Consider the following 15,962-nt stretch of genomic DNA (forward strand, 5'->3'; position numbering starts at 1 on the left):
GCAGCGGGGGTCCCCGGGGTCCCAGCGGGTCTGGGGCTGGGGGAGCCCCGGGGCGGGGAGCGATGCCGGTGGGAGGAGGAGGAGGAGGAGGAAGGTGACGCGGGCAGGGGGGACTACAAGTCCCATGAGGCCGGGCGGGTGCGGGGGGGTGCCCGGGCCGGGGGGGGGGGTCCGCCGCGCTGCGCTCCGCCCCGCTCCGCCCCGCCGCCCCCCGCCGCCCGCTCCGCCCCGCTCCGCGCCCCGCTCCGCTCCGCGCCCCGCTCCGCCCCGGGCCGCCCGCCCCGCTCCGCGCCGCCCCGCGCGCCGCCCCGCCGCCCCCCGCGCCCCGCTCCGCGCCCGCCGCCCCGCTCCGCGCCGCCCCGCGCCCCGCTCCGCGCCGCTCCGCTCCGCCCCGCGCCCCGCCGCGCCCCGCCGCGCCGCCCCCCGCGCCCGCCGCTCCAGCATGCACGGAGGATGCTCGCGTCTTGCTCAGGCAGGAAGGGGCCGGAGGGCAGGTACCCGCTCCACTACCTCGTCTGGCACAACCGCGCCCGCGACCTGGACCGGGAGCTCAGCGCCAAGCAGGTGGGGCCGCGGGCGGGGCGGGGGGGCGGCCCGGCTCGGCTCGGCTCGGCTCGGCTCGGCTCGGCTCGGCCTGGCCCGGCTCGGCTCGGCCCGGCTCGGCCCGGCACAGTTCGGTTCGGGCTGATGCAATGCTGCCGCCGGGCTTGCACGGCTCCACCGGCTGCAGCCGGGCTCCCTGCTCGAGGATGGGGATGGAGATGAGCATGGAGATAGGGAGGACGATAGGGATGGGGAGGAAGATGGGATAGGGATGAAGATGATGATGGGGATGAGGATGATGATGAGGATGGGGATGGGGATGAGGATGGGGATGGGGATGGGGATGGGGTCCCCCTGCGGCGGCCCCGCCGCTAGCAGGGCTCTGCAGCAGGGCGGAGGGACCAGCTGGGGGTACCCAGGGGTGCTGGGGTCCCCGTGGCTTGCCCTGGGGAGCAGGTCTGTGCCAGCTGCCACCGGGGTCGGTGCCACCCATGGGTCCCCAGTCCCCGCCAGTATACCCAGCCCCACATGCCCCCGGCTCCCAGCCGTTCTGCTAGGCCTCATCAGACACTGAGCACCCAGAGCCGGGCCACCTAGCACCCTGCTGCCCCGGGCAGTGCTGGCCCAGCAGCGGGTGCAGCGCTGTGATCGCACCCCTCATCTCCCCACGCTCCGGCCAGGTCCCTCCTGGGGTGTGCTGGGCCCCAGTGCTGCTGGCACCCCAGGGCGCAAACCCGGCAGCCCCAGGAGGACACACAGGGTGGGGAGATCCCCGCTCCTGGAAACCCCTGCTGGCACCCAGCTACCGGGGCACCGTGCCGCCCAGCGACCCAGCCGGGCCGCCGGAGCATCCCCAGGCGGGTTCCCCCAGCCTCCCTCTCCCCGGTGGCATTTGCAATTCAGGTAATTAAAACCCAACCCCGAAGACGCAGGAAACCGCAGGCGCTCAAGCGAGGCTGGCGGCGAGGCTGTGCCCGAGCATCCCTCTCGCGCAGCTCCCGTCCCCTCCGCTCGCGGGCGGCCCTGGGGTCGGCCGTCCCGGGGGGGACCGTGTGCATCCCGGGGTGGGGGGGGTCGCAGGGCTGCCGGTGCCGCCGCGATGCTCCCGCCGGGATGCGGGTGACTGCTCCCGCCACACCCGCCTCCATTGTGGCAGCCGGCCCGGGGGGCTGCGCGCGCCCGGCACCGCCGCGGCCCCTGCCTCGGGCCCACAGCCTGGCCCCCCCAGCAGCATCGCCGGCAGATTTTATTTCCGTGGTAATTTGGGGTTATTTTTCCCAGGAGCTCGGCGTGGCAGAGATCCGCCGCCTCCGAGCCGGGAGGCGCACACGCTGCTGGCTCGGCCGGGGCCAGGAAGCGCAGGGCCGGCTCCGAAAGCGGGAGGGCAGCTTTGGCCCCGCTCGCTCGGGGACTGAGCCCCCTCCCGTGCAACCCCGGCTGGCGGAGGGGCTTCTACCATCGCCGTGCCGCAGATGTCACCGCTGCCATTTGCACGGCAAGAGGGGAAAGCAAGCCGTGTGTGCGCTCCGGGGACCGGAGCTGAGCTGCACCCCGCGGGGACGGTGCTGCAGGGGTGCGCCGTGGGGTGCGCCGGGGCCGGGGCCAGGCCCGTGGGTGCTGGTGGGGGGCCCTGGGCGATGGAGGCCTGAGCCCCCCACCTCCATCCGGGGCTTCTGGGGACACCGGGGCTGAGATCAGCCCTTCTCCCTCCCCGGGCGCCCCACGGCTAACGGGGTCAGTGCTCGGTGCTGCACGCCTTCCCGGTGTCCCCGCCGAGGGGTCTGCCCTCCCTGCCCCACGGGGTGCAGCAGCGGCGCGGGGTCGCAGCAGGCCCGGGGCGCGGGACGGAGCCCGGCGTGCCGGGACGCCCCAGCCGTGCCATCGCCTGCCCCGCGCCGCGTGGCGGGGACCGGGACGGCGCCGCTGCCTCCGAGGCCATGGCACCAGCGCCCCGCTGGCACCAAGGGGCCGAGCCCCCGGCGCGGCTGGTTTGCAGGGCAGGCCGTGCGCCGAGCTGGCAGCGGGCAGGGAAGGGGCTCATCCTGCCCGAAGCCCGGCGGTGCGGGAGCGTCGGGGCCTGGGGACAGCCCCGGCACTGAGCTGTGCGCCCGGCTGGCAGAGCCCGGAGATCGGAGCGGCAGAGCCGGGGTCCCGCACCGCCGCGGCCCGGGGGGGGGTCGCAGCCCCGGGAAGGTGCCGTCCGGGCGCTGTGCTGCACCCCGGCCTGGGAGCTGCCCAGCCCCGAGCTGGCGCGTGGGAAAACTGGGTCGCGCTGCATCCCCTGGGGCTGGCTCCGGCGCGGGTCCTCATCCAGCTCAGCGCCGCGGCCGGGGCGTCCCGTGCCCTGCTGAGCCTGCAGCACCCATCCCCTGGCTGGGAAGGGGCGGGGGGTGTTTGCTTTAATTAGAACCTTTTCATTAGCGCAATTAAGACGAAGCAGTCGCCTAGGAGAGCGCTTTCGCAAGCCGGAGGGGCTGTTTGGCAGCGGGGCCGCTCGGGCCGGCTGCGTGGCGCGCCCCGGGGATGCGGGGCGCCCGCCGGCCCGGCTCGCTTGCCACCCCCAAGCAGGGGGCGTTCGCCGACCCGGGACATGCCGGCGTCCCTCTCCCGGGTCAGGCAGCGCTGCAGCCGTACCAAGGAGCATCCCGGGACCTGGCTCTGCGTGCAAATGAGTGCTGGGCAATTAGTGCATCCCTGGGGGGGGCTGAGGAGGGGGCTGCTGCACCCCCACCCCCGGGGTCTGCCCCCGCCGGGATTGCCCCAGGCCCCTCTGCCCGCACCTTTGGGTCCTGCATCCCGCGCTCATCCCCCCCGGATGCTCCGTGGCCGTGTCCCCGGCCGGCTGCTGGGCCTGGGCACGGGTGACTGGGGCCCCCCGCCGGCCAGGACAAGGGTGCAACGCTGCACCCTCGGGTGGGGAGCAGGGTCCCGGAGGGGGGATCCAGGTGCCGTTCCCGTCGGGAGCGCCGGAGGGGAGGGATCCCTCCAGGCTGGCGCCGAGCCAGGCTCCAGGCTTGGCAAAAACAAACGCAGCCCCAGCTCGCGGCGCGGCGCGGCTCCCCGGGGCCCGGGGATCCTCGGAGCAGACGCTCCGCTCACGCAGCGCCTCCCGCCCCCGCATCAGGCAGGGGCACACGTGCGCGCCGGCTCCGCAGCACAGCGGCGCGGCGTGGGGGGGGGCTGCTGGTGTCACCTGCCTGCCAACCGCTGCACCCCCTCCACCTTACCGAAAATGCAAGAGGTGGGCGCGCTGCCCTGGCCCACCCCGGGCTGCCGGCGGCGCGGAGCCCTGTGCACCACGCGGGGGGTATCTGCCACCCGCCGCCTTGCTGCCCCCCTGCTTGCAGCCCCCCGCCTTGTCCCTGCCGCGCTCTCTCCCTGGGGCTGGCGCCGGCTGCGAGGAGCAGGACGGGTCCCTGCCGATTTGGAGAGCCGTTCGGGGTGCAATGCACGTGCCAGGCCTGGTGCCGCGCTGGAGGGGGCACGGGGAGAAGGGGATGCTCTTGGAAATGGGGACAAATGTCGGCTGCTTTCTCGCTCGGCCTGGTTTCGGCAGGGAGGGCAGGGTGCACGCGGTGCCCGGCTGCCCCGGCGCCCCCTGAGCCCCCGCTCGCCCCGGGCAGGCCGACATCGAGCAGCTGGACCCCCGCGGGCGCACGCCGCTGCACCTGGCCACCACGCTGGGCCACCTCGAGTGCGCCAGGGTGCTGCTGAAGCATGGTGCCGACGTGGGCAAGGAGAACCGCAGCGGCTGGACAGGTGAGCGGGGCGCCAGGCTGCGCTGCGCCCCCGGCCGGGAGCCCGCGGGTGCCCCGCGGCAGGGCGCTCCGGCCGGCCGCGCCGCTGGGCACTGCCCCTCTCCTCGCTGCAGTCCTGCAGGAGGCCGTGAGCACCCGCGACCTGGAGCTGGTGCAGCTGGTGCTGCGCTACCGCGACTACCAGAGAGCCATCAAGCGCCTGGCCGGGATCCCCATCCTGCTGGAGAAACTGCGCAAGGTGGGCTCCGCTCCGGGCGCTGCCGGGGGGACGCGGGCGTCCGGCTTCCCTGTGACACCTCTGTGCTCCCCGCAGGCCCAGGACTTCTACGTGGAGATGAAATGGGAATTCACCAGCTGGGGTAAGCTTAGAGTGGGATGGGGAGCAGGAGCTTCCCACAGAGCCTTCCCTGGCTCCAGTGTTGCTCCCATCCCCAGGGTCCATCCCCATCCCTGTCCCCAGGATGGTGGCTACCTGTCCCCTCCTTGGCCATGGGGGCCTGGGCATCCCCCCACCCCGCTCAGTGTTTGCAGCCCAGCCCAGGGTGGGACACGCAGGGTGGCCCCGCTGTCCCCGGCTGGGCTATGGCCATCTCTCCCCAGTGCCCCTGGTGTCCAAGATCTGCCCCAGCGACACGTACAAGGTGTGGAAGAGCGGCCAGAACCTGCGGGTGGACACCACGCTGCTGGGCTTCGACCATATGACCTGGCAGCGGGGCAACCGCAGCTTCGTCTTCCGGGGCCAAGGTGAGCGGGGCTGGATCTGCCGGGGAGCGAGCTGGGGGGAGCCGTCCACCTGCGCCCTGACCCGGTCCTGCCCCCGCAGACACCAGCGCGGTGGTGATGGAGATCGACCACGACCGGCGGGTGGTTTATTCGGAGACGCTGGCCCTGGCCAGCCACGACCAGGAGGTGCTGCTGGCTGCTGTGCAGCCCACCGAGGAGCAGGTGATGGGGCGGCTCACGGCGCCCGTCGTCACCACGCAGCTCGACACCAAGAACATCGCCTTCGAGAGGTGGGACCCGCGGTGGGGGCGGCGGGCTCGGGTTGGGGTGATGCTGGAAGTGGGCAGCCCCCGGTGGGGATGCCTGTGTCCAGGGCACAGCCACTTGGTCCACGCGAGGCCCTCGTTCCCATCCATCGCTCATGGATGCCTTGTGTCACCCCCAGGAACAAGTCCGGCATCCTGGGCTGGAGGAGCGAGAAGACGGAAATGGTGAACGGGTATGAGGCCAAGGTGAGGGGCTGGCAGCGGGCAGGGTTTGACCTGTGGTTGGGGGGGGGGGGGTCTGCTGGGGGAAATAGTGATCTCTGGCATTGGTTCCCCTCGCCCAGGTCTACGGCGCGTCCAACGTGGAGCTGATCACGCGGACGCGGACCGAGCACCTCTCGGACCAGCACAAGGGCAAGAGCAAAGGTGGGGGCCGGGGGCTGCCGGGGTGGGGTGGGAGGGGGGGTCCGCGCCGGCTCCGTCGCTCACGCGCGTCTCTCGCAGGCAGCAAGACCCCGCTGCAGTCCTTCCTGGGCATCGCCGAGCAGCACGTGGGGCCCAACAACGGGGTGAGTGCGCCGGGGGGGGCTCCCCGCAGCGGCCGCCGCTCCGCGGCTGCGCCCGCGCCGACCCGTGCCGCGGTGTCCCCGCAGACGCTGATCACGCAGACGCTGAGCCACGCCAACCCCACCGCCATCACGCCCGAGGAGTACTTCAACCCCAACTTCGAGCTGGGCAACAGGGACATGGGGCGGCCCATGGAGCTCACCACCAAGACGCAGAAGTGAGCAGGCGAGCGGGGCCCCGCCGCGGCCGGCGCCGGGGGGGGGGGGGGGCCCCACGCTGCAGTGGGTCGGGGCTGCATCCGTGCCCCCTCGCCAGTGTGGAGTCCCTGGGGAGACGCCGGGGCTGGGGAGGGGGGGGATCCCGGGCCGGTGGCCGTCCCCAGCCTGGCGCCTCGTCCCTTGCAGGTTCAAGGCCAAGCTGTGGCTGTGCGAGGACCACCCGCTGTCCCTGTGCGAGCAGGTGGCCCCCATCATCGACCTCATGGCAATAAGCAACGCGCTCTTCGCCAAGCTGCGGGACTTCATCACGCTGCGCCTCCCGCCCGGCTTCCCCGTCAAGATCGGTGAGGGCGGGCGCGGGGCCCAGCCACCCCCGTCCCTGGGGTGGGGTCCCGAGGCCAGGACGGGGGGGGGGGGGGCTCTGCTGCCGGCACGACCCCATGGCCCGTGCAGCCAGCTCCCCTCACCACCCACTTTTTTTTTTAAAATTTTTCCTTTTTTCTTTTTTTTTTTTTTGGCAGAAATCCCCATCTTCCACATCCTCAACGCCCGCATCACCTTCGGCAACCTCAACGGGTGCGACGAGCCCGTCAGCTCTCTGCGCCACAGCCCCAGCAGCGAGGCGCCCTCGCCCAGCAGCGACTCCTCCAGCGTCAGCAGCTCCAGCTCCCTGAGTACGTGGAGCCGCAGCGGGAGCCGGGGGGGGGCCTGGCCCGGCTGGGGAGCTGGGGTGGGGGGGGGCGATGCTGAAGCAGCTGGGCACAACGGGGTGGGGGGGGGGGGGGCACTCCGCATCCCCAGCCGTGCCCAGGGGCCTGGGCTGCCTCCCCGCAGCCTCGTGCCGGGCGTGCGAGATGGACCCGTCGCTGTTCGAGGTGCCGCGGGGCTACAGCGTGGTGGGCAGCCACCAGGACGCCCTGCGCGAGGACGAGGACGACCTGCTGCAGTTCGCCATCCAGCAGAGCCTGCTCGAAGCCGGCAGCGAGTACGACCAGGTGGGCTCGCGGCACAGCCCCCCGCCCCGGGAGAATCCCCCCCCCCCAGACATGGGGGGGGGCACAGCACCGAGCTGCGGGAAAACGGGCAGCCGTGGGAAAACGGGCAGCCGTGGGAAAACGGGGAGCCCCCGGCGTGCCGAACCCCACCGGCCCCCCCCGCGCCAGCGCGCCCCGGCCTCCGAGCACCCCTGTCCCGCCGGCCGCAGGTCACCATCTGGGAAGCGCTGACCAACAGCAAGCCGGGCACCCACCCCATGTCGCACGAGGCCCGCCGAGGAGACAGGTCGGTAAGGTCTGGCCAGTCGTCCCGGAGCGGGGAGCGGGCGCCGGCGGCGCGGGGATGCTGCGGGCGCCGCGCTGACGGCCCCGCGCCGCCCGCCAGGACTCCGCAGCACGCGGCGGCCCCCCGGCCCCCCGGCCCGCCGGCGCCGGCGGGGGGCGGCGGGCCCAGCGCCCTGTTCCCCAGCTACGCGGAGCAGCTGCGGCTGGCCATGGCGCTGTCGGCGCGGGAGCAGGAGGAGGCCGAGCGCCGGACGCGCCAGGAGGAAGAGGAGCTGCAGCGGATCCTGCAGCTCTCGCTGACGGAGAAGTGACCCCGCGCTGAGCGCCCCCCCCCCCCCCCAGCCCCAACACCGGCCCGGCTCCGCGCCCCCCCCGGGGTTGGGGACGGGGACGCGGCCGTGCCCGGGGACGCGGAGCCGCGCTGGACCGGGCGAGCTGGTGCCGGCAGCGCGCGGAGCCACGGATGGGGACGGGGCGCTGGGGGGGACCAGTCCAAATGGTGCAGAGGCCAAATTGGGGGGGGGGGTTTAAGGATTTGGCCCTGGGGTGGGGAGACAGTCCCTGCAGCTGGCATGGCGGGGAAGGACCGCGGGGGGGGCGGGGGGCTCAGCCCTGCAGCCGGGGGAGCGGGGACGGCGGGGGGGGGGCAGCCCCACAGACTGCACCCCCCAGCCCGGGCAGCACCCCCCCGCCGTGCTGCGGGCCCCTTGGGGAGGGAGGGGGGCACATCCTGCCGCGGGGCTGGTGGCCGGGCCCCCTCGGCCAGGCGCTATCAAGTGCACTTACCCGGGAGCTGCTCTGCCTGCCGGGGGGGGGGGGCTCAGCCCCCCTGGACCCCACCGCAGCGCAGGCACACATAGCCCCCCGGGGTGCGCCCCCCCCCGCTGCGGGGCCGGCTGGGGCAGTGGAGGGGGGTTCCTGCGTGGGACACCCCGGGGTGCGCTCCCCCCCCCCGGCCAGCGCTGCCCCCTCCTCATCCTGGCCGCTGACCCCCCCCCCAGAGAAACCTTACGTCAAATGGTGCTAACGCCGGGCCCGCACCCCCCCCTCCTTTGCACAGGGGGGGCCGGCGGGGCCGAGGGCCCCCGGGACTTTTCGTAGCGACCCGTGCCGGCGGCCCCCCCCCCACGCACCCCGTGCACCCCACAAGCGACGCCCGGGCCGGGGCCGGCGGGAGCCCGAGCAGCTCCCACCGCCGCCAACACCAATAAACGCTCTTTCATGTTTGTCTCTCGCCGGCCTCTCTGTGCCGCCGCGGCCCCGTCCCCGTCCCCGTCCCCCTGCCCCGCGCGGACCGGGCAGGAGGAGCCAGGCGGCCGCGGAGCAAAGAGCCGCGCGGGGAGCACCCAGCACCGGGGCGATTCGGCAAGGCTCGGGGGGACGGGGGGGCAGCCACGGGGCGCAGCGGGGTTATTCAGCGCCGTCCCCGTGCCGGCAGGGGACACCGTCGCGGGGACGAGGCCGGGGCGGTGGGGCAAGAGGCATCCCGGCTCGGGATGCTCCGCGACTCCCGCTCCATCCCCGGCCTCTTGGAGCATCGCGGGCGCCGCCAAGGCACCCGGCCCGCGGGCCACCCCGTCCCCCCCCAGCGCTGGGGCCGGCGCCGGGGTCTGCCCAGCCGCTGTCCCAGCCAGAGCAAGGAGCAGCCCCGGCACCCTGCCGGCGGCTCAGGAGGGCAGGTCCGACCCCCTCCCGGCAGCCTCGTCGGCTCCTCGGGAAAGAACAGGGCTCTGCGGGGACTCGGGTTTAATCCTTTTAAATAAGGCTGGTCCAGTTCTCCTCGCCCCTGCCCGGAGCGGCCGCGGCGCTAGTCCGTGCCGTTGGCGAACTGGCAGAGTTTGTTCTCCAGGTCGGAGATGCGCTTCTCCTGCGCTCGGACGGTCTCCTTCAGGGCGCGGATCTCCTCCAGCACCTCCTCCAAGGCGGACCGCTGCGGGGGACACGCCGGCGGTCACCGCCAGCCCGCCTGCCCTCCAGCCGCCCGCCCCGGTGGGGCACCAGCGCCCCGTGCTCCCCTGGACGGAGAGCGCATCCCATGCACCGCGTCCCCTGGGGCCGCCCGCGGCGGGTGCCCTGGCCCAGGGAGGGACGCGGAGCGGCGGGCACTCACGGAGAGGTTGGCGTCGCTGGAGGACTGGCTGCGGCGGGGCCCCGGCGGCGGCTTGTTGTCCAGGATGTTCTTCCTGACGACCTTCAGCTCCCGGTTCTTGACGGGGACGTAGCCGTCCCGCAGCGAGATGAGGATGGGCTCGGCGTCCTTCCCCGCCAGCCACTCGTCCGCCTCCAGGGCCGGCTCGGGGCCAGGCGTGTCGGGGTACAGGTCGTCCTGGAAGAGGTCTGACTGCGGGGACGAGGGAGGGCGCGATGAGACGCGGTCGCCCAGGGACGGCCGGCCCCGCCGGCGAGGCGGCACCCCGAGGACCCACCTTGCGCGGCACCGTCATGACGATGGGCTCGCACTTGCGCTCGTGCAGTTTGAAAAACCTACGGCGGGCGAGAGCGGAGGCGGTGAGGGTCCGGCCGGCCCCCCGCCAGGACCTGCCCGCGGGGCTGCCCCGGCCCCTCTCACCTGGCGATCTCGCACTTGCTGACGTCCAGCCCCCGCTTGGGCATGAAGCCCATGCCCCGCTGCGGCTCCTTGCTGCTGTAGGTGCTCAGGTAGTGCACGTAGGGCGCCTCGTCCGTGATCTCGAAGTACCGGATGCTGCTGTCCCCCTGCGGGCGCGGGGACGGGCGTCAGCGCCGGCGCCCCGGGGAGGCGCGCGGGGCGCCCCCGCCGCCCCCTTACCTTGCCGCACAGGTAGACGATGCTGGAGTCGGGGTCGTAGAAAGGCAGCAGCACCCCGTTGCTGGTGTCCATCTCCTGCAGGGCGATGGGCTCCTCAAAGTTTTCCTGGGGGGAGGAGGGGGGGGGGCGCGGGGGGCAGGCCCGGGGCGGCAGGGTGAGCGGGGGTCCCGCGGCGCCGGGGCGGTTAGCGCACACGTTAGCCACGGCACACGGCGGGCCCGGGGCTCCCGTCCCGCGGACCCCACGCACTCGCCCGCCCCGTCCCCTCCGCTCGCCCCCGGCACAGCACGGCACGCGTGGGAACGTGGCGCCCGCCGGGGGGGGGGGGGGCTGCCCCGGCCCGGCAGTCGGGGCCAGCAGCTCGGGGGCAGCTCCCGGACACGGGGACGGGGTTGGGGCGGGGGGGGACAGGCGGAGGGGCCGGAGGGCGGCCAAGTTCCCGCGAGGAGCACTCCATGCGGCCTCGTTACCGGGTCCCACAAGCCCAGCTCCCGCTGGCTCATTCTGGTAAAGCCCGTGGTGAAGATGTGTCCTTCGCGGGTGAAGATGGCCCGCACGGGCCGCATCCCTTCGTGGGGCGCAAACCTTTCCTGGCGGGCGGAGGGGGGACAGAGTCAGCACGGGGCGCCGGGGAAGGGGAGGGCTGGGGAGGGCGGCGGGGGGCGGGGGGTGGGGGTCCAGGGGCATCCCCCGAAACGGCCGCGGGGCCTTGCAGGCGGGGACGGACACGGCAGACAGCTGGGCACGGCGCACAGGGAGCCCGGCGAGGCGGCGGGCGCCGCTGGAGGGCCCCGGGGGCCCAGGCGTCCGGGCGGCGGCGCTCTCCTGGGGCCGGAGCGCTGCGGCCGCGCCGTCTCGTACCAGGTCCCAGAGGCCCAGCTGGCGCTCGCTCATCTTGCTGAAGCCCGTGGTGAAGATCTTGCCATCGGCCGTGAAGACGGCGCGGACGGGGCGGGCGCCGTCGTGCGCCTTGGCTTTCTCCTGGCGCCGGCCGCCAGCGGGTTAACAGCAAACACAGACACGGGCGGGGGCAAGCGGTTAGTGCGGGGAGCGCGGCGGGGGGCCCGCGGGGGCCAGGCCGGCGGCGCGGGGGGACACTCACCGCCACCACCTGCCGCTTGCGGGGGTCGATGACGCGCACTTTCTTGTCCTTGCAGGTGGTGACGAGCAGGCTGCCGTTGCGGTTCCAGGCCACGTTGTAGATGAGGTCGGCGTGCACGTCCGGCAGCGCCAGCAGCATCTCGCCCGTGCCCACGTTCCACAGCATCACCAGGTTGTCGCTGCCTGCCGGGAGGAGGGAGGCCGTCGCGCCGGCCATGGCGATGGATGGCGATGGGGGTGGGCAGCCCCCCGCCGCCGGCCTTACCGGCGCTGAGCAGGACGTTGCGGGCGGTGGGGTGCCAGGCGATGATGCCCACCCGCTTGGAGTGCCCCTCCAGCGTGACCACGGGCTCCGTCAGGTTGCGCACGGGCACGTAGTCGGGGATCTGCCAGACCTGGGAGCGGGGGGGCGGCGGGGCACGGGGCGCCCGCCACCCAGAGCCAATTAACCTTGTCGCTAATCGCAGCTCCGCCGGCTGGGGGGGGGGGGGGACGCCCGGTGCCCCGCAGCCCCCGGCCCCGCCGGCGGGGGGAGCCCGCCCCGGCCCCGGCCCCGGCGCAGCTATTCCGGGGTGCTGAGTCGCCGCGGCGGGTATATTTAGCACAAAATGCTGCATCATGGAGCGAGCGGCAGCCGCCAGCGCGAACGCTTGGCACCCGGGCTAAAAATAGGCCGGTGACACTTCCCCGGCGCCCCCGGCCCCGCCAGCGCCCCTTACCATCACCGTGGTGTCCTCGGAGGCGCTGGCGATGACGTTGTCGTTGTGGGGGCACCAGTCGATGTCCAGCACCGGCGCCGTGTGCCCCGTCACCAACGGGTGGTTCTTGTCCACGCGGCCCGTCTGCAACGGGGCCGCCGTGAGGCCGCCGCCGCGTCCCCGGGGACCCCCCCCCAGCCCGCTGGCATCGGCGGCCCCCGCCGCGGCCCCGCTCACCTTGGCCAGGGGCAGGACGATGAAGGCCCCCCCGCCGCCCGACTCCACGATGATGGCCACGAACTTGGGGTTGACGGCGCAGAAGGAGCTGTCCCACGTCACCTTGGAGACGCGGATGTCCTCGTACATCTGGTCGGCCTTCACCGGCTGGCCGAAAACGTGCCGGAACTTGCTCTGGCGCACCACGCGGCGGCTCATGGCTGCGGGCGGCGGGGTCAGCGCCCGGACCGCGGCCCCCCGGCGTCCCCCGCCGACGGGACGGGGGTCCGGGACGGCGCCCGCGGCTGCAGCGGGCGCAGGGCACGGGGGCGAGCATCCTTCGGCTGCAGCCGCTCGCGGGGCGCCCGGCGCCGGATGGCAGCGCGCCGCCGGCACCCGCAGGCCCTGGCGCGCCGCCGGGGCTGCACGGCGGAGCCCCAGCCGGGCTCAGCGCCCCGGCGCGGCCCTGCTGCAGCTGCGCTGTCCCATCCCGAGCCCCCCCGGCTCGCGGCACCTGCCCGGGGGGCGCCGAGCTCCTGCCGGACCCCCAACGGGCCAGAGCAGGGGCCGCGCGCTGCCGGCCCCACCGCGGGCACGGGCGCCGCTGCTGCCACCCAGCCTGGGGCCGGCACCTGGCTGGCGATGGCCGGCTGCGAAACGGGACGCTGCTCCCCCCGGGCGCCTGCATCCGTCCTGCCCCCGCTCCGGCTTCCTCCCGGCTCGCGCGAAGCCCGCGGGAACGCCAGCAGCTGCCAGGCCGGCTCGTAGGCGCCCGCCGCCTGCCCTGGAGCGGTCTCAGCCGGGCGAGAGGCCCTGGGGCCTTGCCCAGGTGGGGAAACTGAGGCACCGAGCGTGCAGTGACGCACATCTGCTGCCCCGTGTAGGAGCCAGGTGATTTTCGGCCGGGGCGCGAGCAGCGCTGAGCTGAGGCAGGTCTGCCCAGGCGCCGTGGCCCCCGCAGGTCCCAGCGGCCCTTCGGCATCGCTCCCGGCCTGGCGGAGCGGGAGCGCGGCTGGGCACGGGGGTCTCGGCTCAGCCCCCGGACCCCGCCGGCTCCTGGCGCCGCAGGCCGCGGAGGGGTCCCCGAGCTGGGTGCAGAGCGGGACGTGCCACTGGGTCACCCCAGCATCGCGGCCCGACGGCACAAGCCCCAGTGCACGGCAGGGAGCGGTGGTCTGGGGGCAGCGGCAGCCCCGAGCCCACCGGGCTGGGCTCCCCCGCAGCCAGGCCTGTGCCCGGGCGAGGGGGACACGCACAGGGCACCACCGTCAGCCCTTCGTGGCACCGGGGCACGCGTCCGCCAGGCCTCCGGGAGGAGCGAGGGGGGCCCAGAGGGAGCAGCCCTCCTGGTATTTTGCAGCACCCCATCCGGCAGCAGCGGGAGCGCGCTGGGGAGCGGGCCAGGCCAGGGAGAGGATCGGGGCCTGGGCAGGGCGCAGGCAGGGTGCAGCATGGGTGCGCGCAGGCCTGCACGAGGTGCAGGCAGAGTGCAGGCAAGGTGCATAGGGGTGAGAGCAGGGCCGGACGAGGTGCAAGCAAGGTGCAACCAGGTTGTGAGCAGGGCCAGAGGGGGTGCAAGCAGGGTGTCGGCAGGGCTGGACGAAGTGCAGGCAGGGTGCAGGTGGGTGCAAACAGGGTCAGGCAGGGTGTAGCGAGGGTGCAGGCAGGGTGCACGGGGGTGAGAGCAGGGCCAGACAAGGTGCACGGGGGGGGTGCAAGCAAGGGGTGCAGGAGGTACAAGGGGGTTGTGAATGGCCAGATGAGGTGCAGGTGGGGTGTGGGGGGGGCAAGCAGGGGCTGGGACAGGCAGAGGTGGGGTGCAGGGGTGCAAGCAGAGCCGGGCGAGGTGCAGGTGGGGTGCGGGGGGGGGGTGCAAGCAAGGGTCGGGCCAGGCGGAGGTGGGGTGCAGGGGTGCAAGCAGAGCCGGGCGAGGTGCAGGTGGGGTGCGGGGGGGGGCAAGCAGGGGCTGGGACAGGCAGAGGTGGGGTGCAGGGGTGCAAGCAGAGCCGGGCGAGGTGCAGGTGGGGTGCGGGGGGGGGCAAGCAGGGGCTGGGACAGGCAGAGGTGGGGTGCAGGGGTGCAAGCAGAGCCGGGCGAGGTGCAGGTGGGGTGCGGGGGGGGGTGCAAGCAAGGGTCGGGCCAGGCGGAGGTGGGGTGCAGGCGGGGTGCGGGGGTGCAAGCAGAGCCGAGCGAGGTGCAGGCGGGACAGCCCTGCTCCTGCTTCCCGGCCGTGCCATTACGTTGCCACAATTGAATCCGCAACGGCTGCTCCGGGAACGACCAGAGGTCACTTTCCAAATATAGCCATCTCCTGCCGGGCCGGCGGGCCAGGGGCCGGGGGCCCGGGGGGCTGCGAGCCGCCGCCCCGCCGCCCCCGGCCCGCTCGGCTGCGCTGCCCGCGCGGCGCCCCGGCCCCGCCGCCCCGGCCCGGCTCCCACCTGCGCTCCGCGGCTCCGGCGGGCGCGGCCGCCGCTGCGCCCCGCTGCGCCCCGCTCCGCTCCGGCTCCGGCTCCGGCTCGGGCTCCGGCTCCGGCTCGGTTCCGCTCTGCTCCGGCCCGGCTCGGCTCCGGCTCGGCTCCGGCCCGGCCCGGCCCGGCCCGGCCCGGCTCGGCTCGGCACAGCCCGGCGCGGCGCGCAGAGCCGCTGCCGCAGAGAACAGCTGAGCGGAGCCGGGCGCCGGGGCCGGCACAGCCCCCCCGCGGCGGGCACCGGGAGGCGGGGGGCCCGGCCCGGCCCGGCCCGGCCCCCCCGCCTGGGGTCAGGCCTGGCACACCCACCCCTCGCCCAGGGGGGCCCCGAGGGTGCCCGGAGCCGCCGACCCCGCGTGCGGGGACAACGCTGCGGGCTGGCGGGGGGCCAAGCAAAGCCCCTCTGCCCCCTCCTGCCGGGCACGGGGTGGGGACCGAGGTGAGGGTCAGCCCTCGGTGCCCCATCCCGGCTGGACCCCCCCCCTCCCCCGGCCGCTGGCACCCCGGGGTCACCTCTGCCCTGGGGAAGGGGCCAGGGCTCGGGCCGAGCGGGGCGCAGGGCGGCTGGGCATCCTGCAGGGCTGCGACTCCGCTGCCCCAGGCCCGGGACGTGGGAGCCCCCTCGCTCCGGGGCCAGCCCAGCCCCACGCAGCCCCTGGCCGCGGCCGGCCCTGGCTGCTCCTTCCCCTGCCGGGGGGGCGCAGGAGGCTCCGGGCCCCCCGGAGCAAGGGGGCTGCAGCCCCACGGGGGTGAGCCCACATCAGCCCTGGCCCTGCGTGGTGGGCTCGTTACAGACACAATCACAGGCCGGATTTAGGATTTAGCGCAGCCCAACCACCCCCGCAGGGATGCCCTGGCCCAGGGGGATTAAGGGATCGTAGGGCTCGGGGAGGCGTGGGAGGGGAGCCCTGGTTCCTGGAAAGGCAGCGAGCCCGGGACCCTACAAGGGCACCAAGCGGAGCTGGCCGAGCATTGGCTGAGCCAGACAGGACAGGGCGGCTGGCAAATAGACAGGAAAAAGGTGACATCCGTCCTCACCCTGCCGAAGGGGCGGCAGGGAGGCAGGGGGGCTGCGGAGGCACCCCCTGCCTGCCCCATCCTGCCCCGGCCCCGGCTCGCCCTGCTCTGCGAGCGCAGGGACGGAGCGAGCCCCACGTCCCACATCCCCTCTCCGTGCCACGGCCCGGCAAGCAGGGAAAAGGCCCCCAAAGCCTTTCCCCAGCCCAAGTGTCGGGACCGGTGCTGGGGAGAGCGGGGCTGGACGGAGCATCCCGACGCCTGTGCCTGCTCAGCCCCGACTCGTCATGCAGGAGCACAGGGACGATGAGCGTGAGCT

The 15,962-nt window shown here is 74.5% G+C and overlaps 2 protein-coding genes across 10 annotated transcripts; one reads left to right on the plus strand and one right to left on the minus strand.

Moving 5' to 3' along the window:
• The first annotated feature begins 401 nt into the window (after positions 1–401).
• On the plus strand, positions 402–8,581 carry ANKRD13B (ankyrin repeat domain 13B). 5 transcript variants are annotated; one of them, XM_068910254.1, is made up of 15 exons: positions 403–564; positions 4,167–4,302; positions 4,415–4,539; positions 4,615–4,660; positions 4,902–5,045; positions 5,125–5,314; positions 5,470–5,536; positions 5,635–5,716; positions 5,795–5,859; positions 5,944–6,074; positions 6,262–6,419; positions 6,597–6,749; positions 6,910–7,070; positions 7,280–7,360; positions 7,456–8,581. In XM_068910254.1, the coding sequence occupies exons 1-15, from the start codon at positions 454–456 to the stop codon at positions 7,675–7,677; spliced, it is 1,872 nt and encodes a 623-aa protein (XP_068766355.1). In that variant the 5' UTR covers positions 403–453; the 3' UTR covers positions 7,678–8,581. The 5 variants fall into 5 exon arrangements, with proteins under 5 accessions (XP_068766351.1, XP_068766354.1, XP_068766353.1 ...); XM_068910250.1 differs by adding an exon at positions 1,224–1,446 and having other exon boundaries at positions 402–564; positions 5,795–6,074; positions 7,280–8,581; XM_068910253.1 differs by having other exon boundaries at positions 402–564; positions 5,635–5,859.
• Positions 8,582–9,094: 513 nt separating this feature from the next.
• On the minus strand, positions 9,095–14,696 carry CORO6 (coronin 6). Of its 5 annotated transcripts, none has more exons than XM_068909634.1 (11): positions 14,597–14,696; positions 12,180–12,379; positions 11,964–12,086; positions 11,510–11,639; positions 11,246–11,427; positions 10,614–10,733; positions 10,144–10,218; positions 9,925–10,070; positions 9,782–9,839; positions 9,466–9,696; positions 9,095–9,285 (listed from the first exon to the last, which is right to left on the minus strand). In XM_068909634.1, the coding sequence occupies exons 2-11, from the start codon at positions 12,375–12,377 to the stop codon at positions 9,163–9,165; spliced, it is 1,386 nt and encodes a 461-aa protein (XP_068765735.1). In that variant the 5' UTR covers positions 12,378–12,379; positions 14,597–14,696; the 3' UTR covers positions 9,095–9,162. The 5 variants fall into 5 exon arrangements, with proteins under 5 accessions (XP_068765735.1, XP_068765733.1, XP_068765734.1 ...); XM_068909632.1 differs by having other exon boundaries at positions 10,144–10,248; XM_068909633.1 differs by lacking the exon at positions 10,614–10,733 and adding an exon at positions 11,005–11,124.
• Positions 14,697–15,962: the final 1,266 nt, after the last annotated feature.

Source organism: Struthio camelus, chromosome 16, assembly GCF_040807025.1.
Source record: "Struthio camelus isolate bStrCam1 chromosome 16, bStrCam1.hap1, whole genome shotgun sequence".
In the NCBI taxonomy this organism is placed as follows: Eukaryota; Metazoa; Chordata; class Aves; order Struthioniformes; family Struthionidae; genus Struthio; species Struthio camelus.